This window comes from Saimiri boliviensis, chromosome 13 (assembly GCF_048565385.1).
Source record: "Saimiri boliviensis isolate mSaiBol1 chromosome 13, mSaiBol1.pri, whole genome shotgun sequence".
Classification (NCBI taxonomy): domain Eukaryota; kingdom Metazoa; phylum Chordata; class Mammalia; order Primates; family Cebidae; genus Saimiri; species Saimiri boliviensis.
This window is the reverse complement of record NC_133461.1, coordinates 56,227,430-56,245,971: the sequence shown is the minus strand read 5'-3', so window position 1 is coordinate 56,245,971 and position 18,542 is coordinate 56,227,430. Positions and strand designations below refer to the sequence as shown.

The 18,542-nt window shown below is 39.3% G+C and overlaps 1 protein-coding gene and 1 pseudogene across 4 annotated transcripts in view; both read left to right on the top strand.

The window, feature by feature from the left end:
- GREB1L (GREB1 like retinoic acid receptor coactivator) overlaps window positions 1-18,542 on the top strand; it is a 316,336-nt gene that overhangs the window by 178,584 nt on the left and 119,210 nt on the right. For all 4 annotated transcript variants that reach the window (XM_003924788.4, XM_074383696.1, XM_074383697.1 and 1 more), the window contains 2 exons: window positions 1,118-1,294; window positions 4,138-4,260. In XM_003924788.4, coding sequence (XP_003924837.1) covers window positions 1,118-1,294; window positions 4,138-4,260 — 300 coding nt within the window. The remainder of the gene's footprint in view (window positions 1-1,117; window positions 1,295-4,137; window positions 4,261-18,542) is intronic.
- On the top strand, window positions 2,477-2,628 carry LOC120361757 (U1 spliceosomal RNA; annotated as a pseudogene).

Below are 18,542 nucleotides of genomic sequence, written 5' to 3'. Positions count from 1 at the left end.
CTCACTGCAACCTCCACATCTTGGGTTCAAGTGATTCTCCTGCTTCAGCCTCCTGAGTAGCTGGGATGATAGGCACGTGCCACCATGCCCAGCTAATTTTTGTATTTTTAGTAGAGATGGGATTTCACCATGTTGACCAGGCTGGGAGCCTTCCAAAGTGCTGGGGTTACAGGCGTGAGCCACTGTGCCCGGCCAGAAAAGTTGATTTTCAGTAAAGCAAGGCGCAGCTTTTCATCCTTCCAGTTTTCTCTGTTTATTCTTGTTTCCATGTCCCCTGTTCCCACCAGATCACCAAAGTTTTTATTTCGTTTGATTTGTCTGAGTGAGGAATTATTCAGATATTACATCTAAAGGAATAATAAGCTAGTATAAATAAAGAAGTGTTAGAAAAGGGGAAATGGGAATCTCAAGGAACTCTGTTGGAAAGTGTAGCTAAATCTCACAGAAACTTGAAGCTGACAAAGCCCTGAATTTGCACGTCTAGCCCGTGCTCTGCTATCCTCTTCACAGATCAGCTTTCTCTTCATGGTTCTTGGTTCCCATACTACCTTAGCTTACATGTGGCTGACATAGCCCTAATTTGGATTCCAATTCTATAAACCCTTACAAATCCAGCCTCCAGTACACTGCCTGACTTTTTATATTTATTTCAAAATTCCAAGACAGAGAGTCTGACTGTCCCAGACTGAGTCAGATGATGAGGCACAGGCTCACCAGCTGTGGCCATGGAGGTAAGTTCAAGTGGTAGAGAGGGTAGAGAACCAGGGTGAAGACGCAGGTTCTCTAAGAAGGAGTATGTGGAGAAGAAATAATAGACATTCTAGAGCCAAGCTTTTTATTATATTATGTGCTCTATTTCCTTAACCATTACTATATTTATCTACTCTATTTTCTTATCCATTATTTTTTTAGAGCAGCATTTAAATTATTTCCAGTCTTTCACTGTTATAAAATAACTGCTAAAAAAATGTGTACCTGGTTTTTTTCCCTCTGAATTATTTCCTTGAAATTGAGACCTTTTTGGGGCAAAGAATGTGAATGTTTTATGCTTTTTAATACGTAAAAGTATTGTATCAACTTACAAGGCCATTAGTAACATTGGTTTTCATCACTTCAGGGTTTTCTGGAAATTGTATTGGTTGCGGAGAAAGAGGATTTCGATATTTCACGGAATTTTCAAACCACATTAACTTGAAGCTCACCACTCAGCCAAAGAAGCAGAAGCACTTAAAGTACTACCTAGTCAGAAGCTCCCAGGGTGTGCTTTCTAAGGGACCTCTTATCTGCTGGAAAGGTAGTCAATTTCCAGGAAGAAAAGGGGAGGGAATGGAGATTTTACAATGGTGACAAGTGAACCATACAAGGTTCAGGGTTCAGGTGCGATACTGATAAATATCTCAAGTTCAGAAGGATATACAAAAATGTAAAGCCTTCTGGTAGATTATTTGGCTTGGCCCTTACTATTTTTAACAGAGACAATTCAAGTTTAGGAAAGTGCATGTTGGCCGGGCACAGTGGCTCATGCCTGTAATCCCAGCACTTTGGGAGGCCGAGGCGGGCAGATCATGAGGTCAAGATATTGAGACCATCCTGGCCAACATGGTGAAAGCCTGTCTCTACTAAAAATACAAAATTAGCCAGGGGTGGTGGTGCGCACCTGTAATCCTGGCTACTTGGGAGGCTGAGGCAGGAGAATTGCTTGAACCTGGGGAGATGGAGGTTGCGGTGAGCAGAGATCTCACCACTGTGCTCCAGCCTGGTGACAGAGCGAGACTTCACCTCTAAATAAATAAATAAAGGAAAGTGCATGTTTCTGTATTTGTCTCTTGGGAAAGGAGTACAGCTTTCAAGGGCAAAAATGGACTCTTTCTAGCTCTTTCATCGTTTAGAGAGGACCTCAGGGTGACAGATCCTTTTTTCTCTGTTTAATTTCTTTGGAGGTTCTCCAGCATTTTTTCTATTTTAACTAGACCTAAACATACTTAGAATAAACATTAACGTTCTCTTCATAATAACCTGGGAAAATACACTATTAAGTTGGCAAAGTGTTATTTCTTATATATTAGAAAGAACTTATTTATAAAAATGAATCCAGTTGAAACTTCACATCTTCATGTGCTTGATAGGAATTGACAGAAGTTCTCTTCACTGTGTTAAAGAAAAAAAGTATTTATTATTCTATTGATCAGTTTCTTAGATGCTGAGATTTTTTTCTCCATTTGTTATTTATCTTTAATGTTTCTATGTGATGTATACACAAGATTTTTGTCTGACTATGAAAAACAGCATCATATTCCAAATTACAACTGCAGATTTATTTCTAAGCCATTCACCTTAATTTCTCTTGGTTACCTTTGAAGTAGTATTATATGGTTCTTTAGGAAATGGGTACATATTCCAAGACAGGTATCATTAGAACTTAAAGCTTGTGACCACTAAATCATAAGATGGGGAATTATAGATAAGTCTTTATCCCATACTTAACTGGCAGGAGAGATACCATGATCAGGAAGGTGGTTTTCCCAGGGCAAGGCTTATCCATTGCACTCCAGATGTGATTTTCCCAAATGTGGAAAACTCAACTGCATAATTTGTGGTAGTGGGGAACTGCGTTTGCACTTTCCCCTGGTTTTTCGTAAAAAACAAACAAACGAAAAAAAAACACTTTATCCTATTAAAGGATTTTTCTCATAAAAATCATTTGAATGTCATAAATCCTAAGAAAATGATAAAAATAGGACAGACATCACCTCCCTCCCTTTTAATTTCCTTCTTTAGCCTTGTTTTGGCTGTATAAAATATTTTTAACTTCTTAGTACTCAGTGGCAATTCTTCTTTCTTTTTTTTTTTTTTCTTTTTGAGACAGGATCTCACTCTGTTGCCCAGGCTAGAGTACAGTGGCTCACTGCAACCTCCCTCACCCTGGGCTCAAGTGATCCTCCCACCTCAGTCTCCCAAGTAGCTGGGACTACAGACGAACATCACCATGCCTGGCTAAATTTTTTATTTTTTGTAGGGATAGGATTTTGTCATGTTGCCCGGGCTGATCTCAAGCTGAAGTGATCCACCCACTTTGGCCTCTCAAAGTGGTAGCATTACAGGGATGAGCCACCATGCCTGGCCTCTTCTTCCTAATAAAGAATGACATTTGTTAAAGAAGCCTCACGTTTATAACAGTTGCTATTTTGGAACTGAAATTATATGTATGTACACATAATAGCAATATACACGTATGTATACATATTGGAGATACGCTCTTAGGCTAGAATACAATAGCTCTTCATAGAAAGCCGTAGCATAGAAAGTTACAGAAAACTGCTTCCAGTCCTTGTATGTATCCAATAAACTTGGAGATATTCTAAAAAACCATCTATAATTAACTTTGTCATATATAATCATTTATATTCCTTTTTCACATGCTACTTTTCGAGACTAATAGTGTAAAATTTTGTTGGAAGTTAACAGTCCCACAGGCTGTCCTAGTATTTACTTTCTAACTGAATCAGTACAAAGTGCTATTACAATATGCCAGAGGCCCATTAATACTGGTTTGCTTAAAATGAAGCTTGGCATAGCATGATCAATACCACTTTGAATATAGGCTCTTTTAATAAGAACTGAGAATAATATTAATTTGAGCATAAATTTTTCTCTACTGCCTACACATTTTTTTTGCTTCTGTTTTTGGACCTAAATTAAGGTTGTAAAGAGAAGGTTGTAGGCAGCTTAGACAGATCCTAGGTTACTTTTTATACATAAACCAATCCCAGGTAGGATGTTAACTGGTATTGAAAGACTTACTAGGTTTTCATAAATTACTGATGTGTTAACCTCTGTCCTACCCATTAAACTACCATGACTTTATTGGTTATGAGTATTTTTCCTCTGGGAACTAGTATGTAGGGAACAAAGGTCCAATTTTTTTTGAAACGATTTATTTGCCTTCCAAACAAAAGCACTGTGTTCACTAGTTTAAATATTCTGTTGGAGTCAGACTTGGGGAAGGGAATCTCTAGAGAGGTGGCTGCCACTTAAGGAGCAGCAATTTAATTTAGAGATTTTATAGATTGTGTCCCCATCACCTGTTTTAACAGAACACTGGTCATTTCATACAATGTGATTTTTACTCTTTTCCAGAATGTAGAAGCCGACAATCCTCTGCTTCTTGCCAAACTATTAAACCAAGCTCTTCAGTGTCGTCAACTGTGACCCCAGAAAATGGGACAGCTAATGGATACAAAGCAGGATTCACTCAGACAGGTATGGGGTATTTTCTGTTGGCATTTCAAGCATCACATGTATATTTAATGAGACTTTTTTTTTTTAATACTGCTGGCTGGTTTGAATAGAGAGATTTCAAAGTAAGAGTATTACTTGAGTTACTATTAGAATTAGAACTCAGCCTTGAGATGGATTAATCTTTGGATGACCAGGACCAAAGTCCTTATAGTCCTGACAGTTGATAGGAAATTTAGCTGAAGCCTAGGACCTCATTCTAGGGGAGACTGACAGTAGGCAGTAAGTAGAAATGCAGACATGAGGGAAGTCTGCATCATAGCCATCCAGTGGCAAGTACTGGGGACACAGTCATGAAGACTGGAGTTCCAGGGTAGTGGGTAGGGCTCTAACTAACTGGGATACAAAGCAAGGTCCTAGGCTACGATTATGGATGACAGCGGATGAATCCACGATCTACTTTCTAGTGGTACAAGAGAGGGACTTAGTTATGAGTAACTAGATAAAATCTTAGTGCCTGAAACTAGGTCACAGCAGGGCAGGATCAGCAGAATGACTGATTTACTACTGAGCAGATAAGCTACTCATCTGAGGCTTCTAAAAATTCCTCCAGTATAGAGCACCAGCCCAGGCCCTGAAGCCAAGATAAGATTCCAAGTGGGGCCAGGCATGTGGCTCATGCCTGTAATCCCAGCACTTTGGGAGGCTGAGGCAGGCGGATTGCCTGAGGTTGGGAGTTCAAGACCAGCCTGGTCAGCATGGAGAAACCCCGTCTCTATTAAAAATACAAAATTAGCTGGGTGTGGTGGTGTGTGCCTGTAATCCCAGCTATTTGGGAGGCTGAGGCAGGAGAATTGTTTGAATCCAGGAGGTGGAGGTTGCAGTGAGCCAAGATTGCATCATTGCACTCCAGCCGGGACAACAAGAGCGAGACTCTGTCGCAAAAAAATAAAGATTCCAGGTAGAACTTCATGGCTTCAGGAAACCAAAGGGCTGGAGGGCTTTGCCTGAAAAGATCACTGCAGATAGTATTTGAGAAAACTACTCAAAACCAGCCTTGGTTATATCTCAGACAAGAAGGAAAGTATTTTAAAAGACTTTGTGAATTTTTTTCATGTCACTTGTTTTTTGTAGAGTACATTTTATTGTCTGATACGCAAACTTCATAGCATATCTACTTTGCCAGTGTTTACTTAGCCACAAATTGAGAATTAAGTGGTCTTCATTTGTTACATAACATACCTCTTTCAAATTAATGTGAAATTCTGATGAGCTGGTCAATTGTTTCTACTCAAGGTATAAGTGATTATTAGAATATGTTAGCAGCAGCAGCAATGATAATAAGGCTAACTTTCTTTGGGGCATTTCTTGCTATGTGCCTGTACTCAGCTAAGTCCACCTCTTCCTGGACTGTAAAATGTTTGGCTTTTAAATTGCCTGGGAGATTTAGATAGAGGCTCTGATTTAAGAGAATAAGCCACTTCTCTTTAGAATAAATGAAAGAACATGGTGTCACTAGGTGTCCTGGAAAGAAACAAGTTAGCATTTGGATCTGGGCATTGAAAAATGAGCCTTCATTATATTAATGACACACCTGCATGTCTCTCTTAGAATATCATTTTAGTAATTTGATTGATCCAATGGTATATGTTATTAAGCCCACAGTGTTAAAAGCTAAGATTTACTTTATTACAACAAAAATATATCGAGTGTTTGTTTTAAGAACCTTATCAGATGCTGTAAGGCAGGGTTCCAGTACTCAGCTGATGTGTGCAATGATTTAAAAACCATTCATGGCTGGGTATGGTAGCTCACGCCTGTAATCCCAGCACTTTGGGAGGCCGAGGTGGGCGGATCACTTGAGGTTGGGAGTTAGAGACCAGCCTGGCTAACATGGCAAAACCCTGTGTCTATCAAATACACAAAAACTGGCTGGGAGTGGTGGTATGTGCCTGTAATCCCATCTACTTGGGAGGCTGAGGCACGAGAATCAGTTGCACCCATTAGGTAGAAGTTGCAGTGAGCCAAGATTGTGCCACTGTAATCCAGCCTGGGTGACAGAGTGAGACTCCCATCTCAAAAGAAAAAAAAATTAATATAAGGGATTAAAGAACAATAAAACAGGGCCAGGCTCAGTGGTTTATGCCCATAATCCCAGCACTTTGGTAGGTAGGCCTAGGCATGTAGATCCTTTGAGCTCAGGAGTTTGAGATCAGCTTGGGCAACATAGTGAAACTCCATCTCTACTAAAAATACAAAAATTAGCTGGGTGCTATTGCAGTGAGCCTAGATACCGCCACAGCACTCTGGCCTGGGCAACAGAGCCAGACCCTGTCTTAAAAAATAAAAAAATGGCTGGGCACTATGGCTCATGCCTGTAATCCCAGCACTTTGGGAAGCTGAGGTGGGCAGATCACAAGGTCTGGAGATCGAGACCATCCTGACCACGTAGTGAAACCCGGTCTCTACTAAAATACAAAAAATTAGCCTGGCATGGTGGTGCATGCCTGTAGTCTCAGCTACTATAGGAGGCTGAGGGAGGGGAATCACTTGAACCTAGGAGGCAGGGGTTGCAGTGAGCCAAGATTATACCACTGCACTCCAGCCTGGGTGACAGAGCAAGTCTCCACCTCAAAAAAGAAAAAAGAAAAAGAAAGAAAAAGAAAAAGAACAATAAAGCATGTAACCTTTCCTAAGAGGGAGAGGTAGGTATGTAAATAACCAGTGGTACCTGAAAATAATGACAAGATATTAAAATGTTAATACGAAGTAATACAATTTTAATTCTACCAGGAAATATACTTTGTAAACAAATTTTGCTTTGGCAAAGTCTCCTGCAGTTACCATGATGAGACACAGGCCAGGAACAAGGGGAAGGCACTGACTGACTCACCGTGAACACAGTGGCCAAGTTTTATGCTCACATTCTTTTGTGTCCCTGGTGAGGATGTAAGTGGTAATTTGACTATGAAAATTAGTTATTAACAATTTCAGATACAATCCAGAAAATTTAATAAAAGAAAGTGCCTTTACAAGTGATACTTTGTATCTAAAATTTTCATGTAAATGAATTGTGTTTATAGATTTTTCAGTAATTTCTTTCTTCTGACACTTGAATATAATGGGCTGTAGAAATTTCATGTTGGCATTATGATACCATTGCAAATATTAGCATATACAGCACCTCCTTAACTTTAGATTGATTGAGATTTACCCTTCTGTAGGAGATTGCCTTCTCCCTAATCTTAATCTACAGTCAGTGACTACCTGTAATCCACAATTTTTAACCTCAAGTATGGGTACATGCATTGCATAGTATTTGAAGCAGAGTTTAATGCATTATTTGCATGCTTTTGTCTTGAGTTCTATCTGCTAAGTTCTATATGCTCTGTTCTGGCTGGGTTACCACTTACTGTTTGCCTATTTTCTCTTAATCTTTTATTTTAATTTTCTTTTTTTTTTGAGACAGAGTCTCACTATGAAGCCCAGGCTGGAGTGCAATGGCATGATCTTGGCTCACTGCAACCTCTACCTCCTGGGTTCAAGCAATTCTCCTGCCCCAGCCTCCCAAATAGCTGGGACTACAGGTGCACCCCACCACACTCAGCTAATTTTTGTATTTTTAGTATAGATGGGTTTTCACCATATTGGCCAGGCTGATCTTGAACTCCTGACCTCAAGTGATCTGCCTGCCTTGATTTCCCAAGGTTCTGGGTTACATGGTGAGCCACTGTGCCTGGCCTTCTCTTAACATTTTCATGTAATTGCTAATTCAAATTTTGGTCTCCAATCTCAATGAAATATTTTATTATTTTTACTGAAGGGGGCTATATTTTTATCTACCTGCAGTATACACGTGACACACGTACATATGATGTTTAATCGACACAAGAATTCAAGAATAGATGAAAGATATATTTGTCTAATTCAGGATTTTGAAAATTTCCAAGTTTTTTACTAAAGGCTTTATTGTTTTCACTCTTGTAGTTAAGTCTATGAGCCATTTTGAGTTATTTTTTGTATAGTATGAAATGAGAGTTTAAATTCATCCTTTCATGTATGGATGTCCAATTTCAGACAATCTTCTCATTAGTGAATTGCATTTGTCAAAAATCAGCTGACTCTAAATATAAGGATTTGTTTCTGGAAAAATTGCTAAAATGGACCTCTTCAAAATTCAAAACTTTTGCACTTCAAAAGCCAATTGACTCTAAATATAAGGATTTGTTTTTGGAAAAATTGATAAAATGGACCTCATCAAAATTCAAAACTTTCACACTTCACAATTTTAACGATAAAGAAAATGTGGTTTATATACACAATGGAATTCTATTTAGTCATAAAGAAAAGAATTAAATCCTGTTATTTGCAGGAACATGGATGGAACCAAAGGTCATTATGATAAATGAAATAAGTCAGGCACAGAATGACAAATATCACATGTTCTCGCTTACTCATGGGAGCTAAAAACAGTTGATCTGATGGAGAAAGAGAGTAGAATAATGGTTACCAGAGGCTGCAAAGGATGAGGAGGTGAGGGTGAAGAGAGGTTGGCTAGTATGTATAAACATAAAGTTAGCTAGAAAGAATAAGTTCTAGTGTTTGACAGCAGAGTAGCATGACTATCGTTATCAATAATATACATTTTTTAATTGCTAGAAGATTTGAATGTTTCCAACATATACACAAAAATGATAAATATTTGAGGTGATAATATCCTGCTTATCCTGATTTGATCATTACATATTGTATGCATGTATCAAAACATTATGTGTACTCCATAAATATATACAGTTATGTATCAATAAAAAGACGCCATTAAGAAATGCAAAGACAAAAAACAGAGTGGTAAAAATATTGGCAAAACACAAATCTAATGAAGTATTAACATCCAGAATTTACAAAAGCTTAATAATAAGATGACAAACTAACCAACTGAAATGTGGGCAAAGGATTTGTAATAGACATTTCTTCAAAATATATATACAAATGGCTAACAAGCACATGAAAATATGCTTAATATCACTAGGGAAATGCAAGTCAAAACCATAATGAGGGCTGGGTGCAGTGGCTCACACCTATAATCCCAACACTTTGGGAGGCCAAGGCGGGTGGATCACCTGAGGTCAGGAGTTCAAAACCAGCCTGGCCAACACGGCAAAATCCTGTTTCTACTAAAAATACAAAATTAGGCTTTGTGACACGCACCTGTAATTCCAGCTACTTGGGAGGGTGAGGCAGGAGAATCACTTGAACCCGAGAGTTGGAGGTTGCAGTGAGCCAAGATTGCGCCATTGCACTCCAGCCTGGGCAAAAAGAGCAAAATTCTGTCTCAAAAAAAAAAAAAAAAAAAAAGGAGATACTACTTCACATCCTCTAGAATGGCTGTTATAAAAAAGACAGTAATAAGTGTCTGTGAGTGTGGAGAAATTGGAACCGTTATACACCACTGATAGGAATGTGTTGGTAAAATGTGGCAGCCATTTTGGAATATAGTTTGGCAATTTCTCAAAAAATTGAACATAAAACTACCATGCAACCCAGCAATTTCACTCCCAAGTATCTACCCAAGAGAAATGAAAATATATGTTCTTATAAAAACTTGCATGCAAATGTTCATAGCATCATTATTCATTATAGTAAAAAACTAGAAACAACCTAAATGTCAATTAACTTGTGAATGGCTAGACAAAAATGTGATATATCAATATGATGGAATGCCATCCAGCAATAACAAGAAACAAACTGTCAACACCTGCGACATCATGGATGAATCTCAAAAATATGATGTTAAGTGAAAGAAACCAGATGAAAGAGACCACATATTGTATGGTTATTTGTGTATGAAATGTGCAGACAAGGCAAATTTATAGAGGAAGGAAGTAGATTAGTGCTTGCCTGGAGCAGGGAGTGGGAATGGAGAGGAACAGAAAATGGGGTGTGAGCATTCTTATAAGGGAATGAAAATACAGTGATGGTTAAACAACTTGGTAAAGTTACTAAAAATCATTGAATTGTATACTTGAAATACTTGAAATGGGCAAATTTTATACATAAACTTTACCTCAATTAAGCTATAAAAATAGATTAAAAAGCTGCTCTGAGAAAATTAATGATCCTTTGAGGTGGCATTGCTTCTCTTTCAGTGTAATACAGGTCTAATTTATTGAATATCTACAGTGTGGTGGGCACCATTTCAGAGCAGATGGTTAACAGCACAGGGCTGGGAGTCACAATCCTGCTATTCAGATACCTGACATATTGGCTGACAATTGGGATATCAGTTTTTCTGTGCTTCAGTTTTCTTTCCACATTTACAAAAACTGAAATTAACAATGCCTGTTTTGCAACTTTGTGAGACATGACTTAGCCTTGCTACCACACTTGTGCTTGTGTGACACTGCTCTCTATTATAATGATTTGCAAACCATCTATATTCTCTTATACACTAGAAGCTGTATGTTCTTTTTGTTTCTCTCTGTATCACCTAGTACCTGACAGGTGCCTGGAAATGTTACTTGAATTCTGTTTTTATTTAAATTAGAAATTAGCACTTGGGGATTATTAATTTAGTCTTTATTAATTTATTAATATTCCTGGTATATACTTTCTTTCTTTTCTTTCTTTTTCCCTTCCTTCCTCCTTCCTTCCTTCCTTCTCTCTCTGCTTCTTTCTCCCTCCCTCCCTCTCTCCCTCCCTCCCTTCCTTTCTTTCTTCTTTCTTTCTGACAGAGTCTCGCTTTGTTGCCCAGGCTGGGGTACAGTGGCATGATCTTGGCTCACTACAACCTCTGCCTTCTGGGTTCAAGTGATTCTCCTGCCTCAGCCTCCTGAGTAGCTGGGACTACAGGCGTGTGCCACCACGTCCAGCTAATTTTTGTATTTTTAGTACAGATGGGATTTTACCATGTTGGTCAGGATGGTCTTGATCTCTTAACCTCGTGATTTGCCCACCTTAACTTCCCAAAGTGCTGGGATTACAGGCGTGAGCCACTGCACCCAGCCAGTATGTACTGTTTTTCTAAATGAAGATAATATGCTCATCCACCATTAGAAGGATACATGTTTTATCCCCTAGTTTGTAGGGCTCTGCCCCGTCACCAATAGTATGGCTATGAAGCAAGGCCACTTAATGATTTTCTTGGGCTCTAGGTATGTTTGCCGATGTGGGCTCTTCCTCTGTAGAAAAATATGTAAAATTATGTTTTATAACTGTTGGTATAAAGGTGAATATATTATTATAATATTATATATTAAGGCCGACATAGTGGCTCATGCCTGTAATCCCAGCATTGTGGGTAGATTGCTTGATCCCGAAGTTCACGACCAGCCTAGGCAACATGGCAAAACGCTGTCTCTACAAAAAAATGTAAAAGTTAGCCAGATTTGGTGGCAGGTGCCTGTAGTCCCAGCTACTGGGAAGGCTGAGGCAAGAGAATTGCTTGAACCCAGCAGTGAGCCAAGATTTTGCCACTAAACTCCAGCCTGGGCAACAAGAGCGAGACTTTGTCCCCCCGCCAAAAAAAAGCAGAAAGTGCTGATGAGAAATGAGAAAGACTGATATTTTACTACAGTAAAATAATTTCTAACTATTAGGAGTCACCATAGAGTAAAAACAAGCCATAAATTGGGAGATGATATGTGTAATACATAAAACTAACAAAGAACTAGTATCAAGAACATGTAAAGAATACTTTTGGGCCAGGCACAGTGGCTCATGCCTGTAATTCTCACACTTAGGGAGGATGAGGCAGGAGGATCACTTGAGCCTAGGGGTTGAGGCTGCAGTGAGCTATGATCTTGCCACTGCACTCTAGCCTGAGCAACAGAGCTAGTCTCTTTTTTTTTTAATTATGAATTAGTAAGAAACATATGTCAACAGAGAACATGAGCAGAGAGCTCAAAAGGCATTTCACAAAAGAGGATATCCAAGTGGGCAATAAATACATGAAAACATAATTAACCACTTTGGTAATCAGGAAAATTAGATAAAAAATACAAGATACTATATGCATATTCTAAATTGGCAGTGAATTTAATTATGACAGTAGTAGATGTTGGTAAGGATTTTGAGATATAAGAACTAATATACACTACTTGTAGGAGTATTAATTGATACCAAGTCTCTGTAAGTAAGTTGCAATACATAGCAAAGTAGAAAATGTACATATCCTCTGATCCATTCTAAGGAACCTTTTGTATGTATGCACCAAGAGGTATGTACGGATTGTTCATGGCAGTGTTCTTCACAGTCACCTTAAACAGGAAACAACTAAAGTGTTCATTAAAAATACAGTGGATAAGTAAATTGTGAGATATTTATATTTAGGGCCACGTGAGGTGGCTCAAGCCTGTAGTCCTGGCACTTTGGGAGGCTGAGGCTGCTGGATTGCTTGAGCTCAGGAGTTCAAGACTAGCCTTGTCTTGACATGGCAAAATCTTGTCTCTACAAAAAATACAAAAAGAAATTTAAAAATTAGCAACGTGTGTTGACACATGTCTATAGTCCCAGCTAGTGGAGCTGAGGCAGGAGGATCTCTTGAGCCCAGGAAGTCGAGGCTACAGTGAGCTGTGATCTCACCACTGCACTCCAGCCTGGGCAACAGAGTGACACCCTGTCTCAAAACAACAACAATTATATATATATATAATGAAATAGCAAACGGCAATGAAAATAAACAACTACACCTAGCACTATAGATTAATCTTACAAAGATGATATTGAACAAAAAGTCATTCACAAAAGACTCTGTCCAATATTATTTCAATTCTATTACATTAAAGGCAAAACTAAACTATTTAAGGAATGCGTACATAACACAGTGGTCACCCCTGGACAGAGGGAGGGAGATGGGATGGGGAAGAGCACACAGGAGGTACTGGCTGCTGACAGTATTTTGTTTTGTTTTTTTCTTTGACTTGGATGGTGGTTACATAGATATTTGCCTTGTGATTATTCCTTAAGCTATACATAAATGTTTTATGCACTGTTCTGTATAATGATACACCTCAATGAGAATAAAAGGGTAGATTTACCAACCCCCGCCCTGGCTACCAAACTACATACATGTACTAATGTATGTAGTCCTCATACTTTGATAGCAAGTGGTATCATAGGCAGGGATGCTATGGTATAATAATAATGTTTAAGTCTTTTGAGTTTTTCTGTTTCCCACTGTAGTGATTGTACAGTGGGATTATTGCTGTCATAGTAATCTCTCATAACTGACCGTACTGTGTAAGAAGGGAGTGGGCAGGAACAACCCTAAATGGAACTCTAAGTATCCAACACTTTTCCTTCCCTGCCCCCCACCATGGCTTCCTTACCTTTGCTTTCCAAGAGTTTAGAGCTCTCATACTGCCCTGTGTGTGTCCAGAACATTCTGTGATCTGCCACCCCCTAACCTAGGCCTGCCCTGCTCACACAGCCTATCACTTAGTTTCCATTTCGCCCGGATGACTTCTCTATCCCTGGTGATGGCTGTTTAGGAAGCAGATTGGGAGCGTATCATTGAACAGTCCCTAAGATGTGGCTGTGCTTGTCTCCTGCTTTGTGTCCTCCTCTGGGCACTTACCTTCCCCTTTCCCTCTGTAGGTACATCAAAAGTTCCTCCAGCATAATTTTCCTAATTTAGTTTCTTATGAATACTCAGTTAATGCTTTTCTTTAACAGTCTCTTGTTTCTAAATATGGCGAGAACCCTTTGGCAAATTTGCCTGCTTTCTAACCAGATATTGAGAACACATGGACTTTTCCTTTACACGGTAAACTCCTTGAGAGTAGGGATTCTATCTTTGTCTTATTCCCTTACTGTATTCCCAGAGTGTAAGATAGTACCTGGCATGCTGAAGAGGCTCAATAAATATTTGATTAATTCATGGATGGGAGAGAGAAGGAAAACAATAATTACTCCCCTCTGAGACAGGAGAGGAGGCTAAGGGCTGTGAATGTGCTTGTGAGACTTTTATTCCTGCTAAAGAGAAAATGTAACCCCACCTAGGTAGAGATGGCATGAACAAGAAAAAAAGAAAAAAAAAAAAGAGAAAATGCAACCCTTTAGTAATCATGAGGAAGAATATCCTGCTTTGTGGAAATGAAGAAACCTATAAGTAATAACAGCGAAGTCATTTTCATTTATTACACTAGCCAAAATATTTTATTTCAGAGATAAAATTCAGTGCTGGTAAAACTGAAACTCTCAGCCAGGCTGGTGAAGGTGAACAGTAGTTTGAACTTTGAAGAAAGCAGTTTAGCAGCCGGGCGCAGTGGCTCAAGCCTGTAATCCCAGCACTTTGGGAGGCTGAGGCAGGTGGATCACGAGGTCAAGAGATCGAGACCATCCTGGTCAACATGGTGAAACCCTGTCTCTACTAAAAATACAAAAAATTAGCTGGGCATGGTGGCACGTGCCTGTAATCCCAGCTACTCAGGAGGCTGACGCAGGAGAATTGCCTGAACCCAGGAGGCAGAGGTTGCGGTGAGCCGAGATCGTGCCATTGCACTCCAGCCTGGGTAACAAGAGCAAAACTCTGTCTCAAAAAAAAAAAAAAAAAGAAAGAAAAAGAAAGCAGTTTAGCAATATGTAACAAGAACATTAAAAATATTTATACCTGAGGAGGAGAAGAAAAAAAATTTATACCTTTTGCTAGAACAATCTCACTTTAGAGGGATTACCGAAGAAAATAACTGAAATGGAGAGTCAAGATAGTCACTGCAGTTCCCTTTATATTAACTATAAAGGAGAAGCAACCTTAGTGTAGAAACAGTTGAGCAAATCGTGACATACACACATGATGAAAATGCTAAAAAAAAGATCATTATGAACCCTGCAGCCACATAGGAAATAATTCTGTAAACCAATAAAAATAAAATTGAAACCACTTTTTGGTCATATTATGTAAAAAGATGTGAATAAAACATAGAAGGGCACTACTAGAAGAAAAAAAACTGATTTGTGGGAGAAGTAAGATTTTAGCATGTTTGTTTCTATTTCTGAATTTTTATAATTTTCATAAACATAAAAATTCTCAAAATTAATCCAAATTTATAGGTTACTAGAAAATGTCTGCTTTTTACTGAGATCTCGTCAGCTCTTTGCATGTGTAGAAATAAAGGCCGATACCTAATGTAGACAAGTTCAAGATACAGCTAGATGGTAACATAACTAGAATTTGAACTCTCTCTCTGCTCACTACTGAACAATTATATTGGGTAATTACTGGGTACTAGGAGATGAGGATACAAAGACGATATTGAGCTCTACCCAGAGTTCTGTTAAATCCTCATGTATGTCAGACTTCAAGAGCAGAATCAGGGCAGCAGGAACAGTAAAACAAAGGGAGAACACGGTGGTTAGCAGATCAGTAGCAGATCAGCTCAACATTCACTCCTGACCCAAATGGAGAAAAGAGACTGGATTTACCCTCCCCCCAAAACAACTACAACAAAATACAGACAAAAATAAATTTAAAAAGATGTTTAAATACACCATACATCAGGCAACAAAGAATAGTGGTCCCTGAGAGATGGGAAACAATGTGATTCTTATGATTGTCCAAGCTTGCTGTCCTCACAATTTCTAGACCATGATATAAGGAGAGGAAAGTGGTAGAACCCAGCAGACTCCAAGTCAAGTAGAAGGAACTGAGAGGGGAGACCTTTATATTAACTAAAAAGGAGAAGTAACCTTAGTGTACCTTTTGCTAGAGTTCATAAGACCAAGTACCAGAGGGAAGAGAGCTGCACAAAGAAGAGAGAAACCAAAAGATGTGCAGAGGGTACCTCAAATATTCAACATAGTATTCCTGGTACCTGCATGTGAAGAAACTACTCAGAGCTGATTTTTTTAATTTTTTAATTTTAATTTTAATTTATTTTTATTTTTATTTTTATTTTTGAGACGGAGTTTCGCTCTTGTTACCCAGGCTGGAGTGCAATGGCGCGATCTCAGCTCACTGCAACCTCCACCTCCTGGGTTCAGGCAATTCTCCTGCCTCAGCCTCCTGAGTAGTTCGGATTACAGGCATGTGCCACCATGCCCAGCTACTTTTTTGTATTTTTAGTAGAGACGGGGTTTCACCATATTGACCAGGATGGTTTCGATCTCTTGACCTCGTGATCCACCCACCTTGGCCTCCCAAAGTGCTGGGATTACAGGCTTGAGCCACCGCGCCCGGCCTAATTTTTATTTTTTATTTTTCTTTATCAGCAATGTGAAAACAGAAAAGCTGATTTTTAAAAAGTACCATTCAAGCCAAGTGTGGTGGCTCACATCCATAATCCCAGCATTTTACAAGGCTGAGGTGAGAGGATTGCTTGAACTCAGGAGTTCGAGACCAGCCTGGGTAACCTGATGAGAGACCATGTCTCTACAAAAAATAAAGAAACTAGTTGGGCATGGTGGCATGTGCCTATAGCACTGGCTACTCTGGAGTCTGAAGCGGTAGGAATGCTTGAGGCTGCAGTGAGCTATGATTGAACTACTGCACTCCAGATCGGGCAGCAGAATGAAACTCTGTCCCAAAGGAAGGAAGGGAGGGAGGGAGGGAATGAAGGAAAGAAAGTAGGAAGGAAGGAAGAGAGGGGAAGGAGAAGAAGAAAGGAGAAGGAAAATAAAAGTAAAGAAAGAAAGAACCATCCAAAGGGATTGCAGGAAACTGCTCAGCATTCACTCAGGGCCAAGAAAAGTGGCTGTACCCACCAGCCAAATGGAAAAAACACATAATATACATCAGGCATAAGATAGAATACTTACGAAGGTCTTGTCTCAGTAACAGACAATATTTAGCCCTAGACTGAGCACTGCTCCACCCCTGCTTAAAATATAATGGAAGCAAGACCCTAAAAGATCAAATTGTTTCCAAATAATTTAACTGTATACCAAAACAAAGATCCAGGATATTTATAGGAAAATAAAAATACTCAGCACCCAACAAGATAAAATTAACAATGCATGACAACGAATGAAAGATTACCAGGGTGTGGCCAGGCACGGTGGTTCACGCCTGTAATCCCAGCACTTTGGGAGGCGGAGGTGGGTGGATCACAAGGTCAGGAGTTCAAGACCAACTTGACCAACATGGTGAAACCCCTATCTACTAAAACTACAAAAATGAGCTGGGTGTGGTGGTGTGTGCCTGTAATCCCAGCTACTCAGGAGGCTGAGGCAGGAGAATCCCTTGAACCAGGGAGGTGGAGGTTGCAGTGAGCTGAGAACACACCACTGCACTCCAGCCTGGGTGACAGAGCAAGACTCCGTCTCAAAAAAAAAAAAAGATTACCAGGGTGCAAAGAGGCAGGAAAATACAACTAATACCAAGGAGATTAATCAATCAAAACAAATGCAGAACTGACACATGTTAGAGTCAACAGAGAGGGACATTAAAACGGTAACTATATTTCATATCTTCAAAAAGTTAGTAGACATGGCAGATACAAAAAAGACTCAAACTTCATGGCAGATACAAAAAAGACACTAGATGGGGATTAACAAGAGAAAAAGAAAAGAATAATGAAAGCACATTAATAGAAACTACCTGCTACTAAATTCAGAAACAGAAAAAAATGAAAGGACATCAGTGAGCTGTGGGACAACTACAAGCAGCATAATATACTAGTAATTGGAGGGTCTGAAGGTATGAGAGACAAATATATATATTAGGAGAAATAAAGCCCAGAAAGTTCCCAAACTTGATGAAGATTATAAACCACAGATCCAAGGCATTCAGTGAACCTCAAGCATAAGAAACATAAAGAAAACTACACCAAAGCGTATCATAAATTGCTCAATGCTGGGTGCAGTAGCTCATGCCTATAATCCCAGCGCTTTGGGAGGCTGAGATAGGGGGATCACTTGAGGTCAGGAGTTTGAGACCAGCCTGGCTAAAATGGTGCAACCCCATCTCTACAAAAAGCAAAAAAAATTAGCCACGCATGGTGGCAGGCACCTGTAATTCCAGCTACTTGGGAGACTGAGGCAGGAGAATCACTGGGAGGCAGAGGTTGCAGTGAGCTGAGATTGCACTACTGCACACCAGCTTGGGCAACACAGCAAGACTCTGTCTCAAAATAAATAATAAATAAATAAATAAAATTGCTCAAAAGCAACAATAAAGTGAAAATCTTAAAAGCAGCCAGAGAGAAAAGACATGTACAGCACAACAAAAATCAGCCTGACATCTGATTTCTCATGGGAAACAATACAAATGAGAAGACAGTAGAGCAACATCTTTAAAGTTAACCTAGAATTCTATACCCAATAAAAAATATCTTTCAGCGGGTGTAGTGGCTCATGCCTGTTAACCTAGC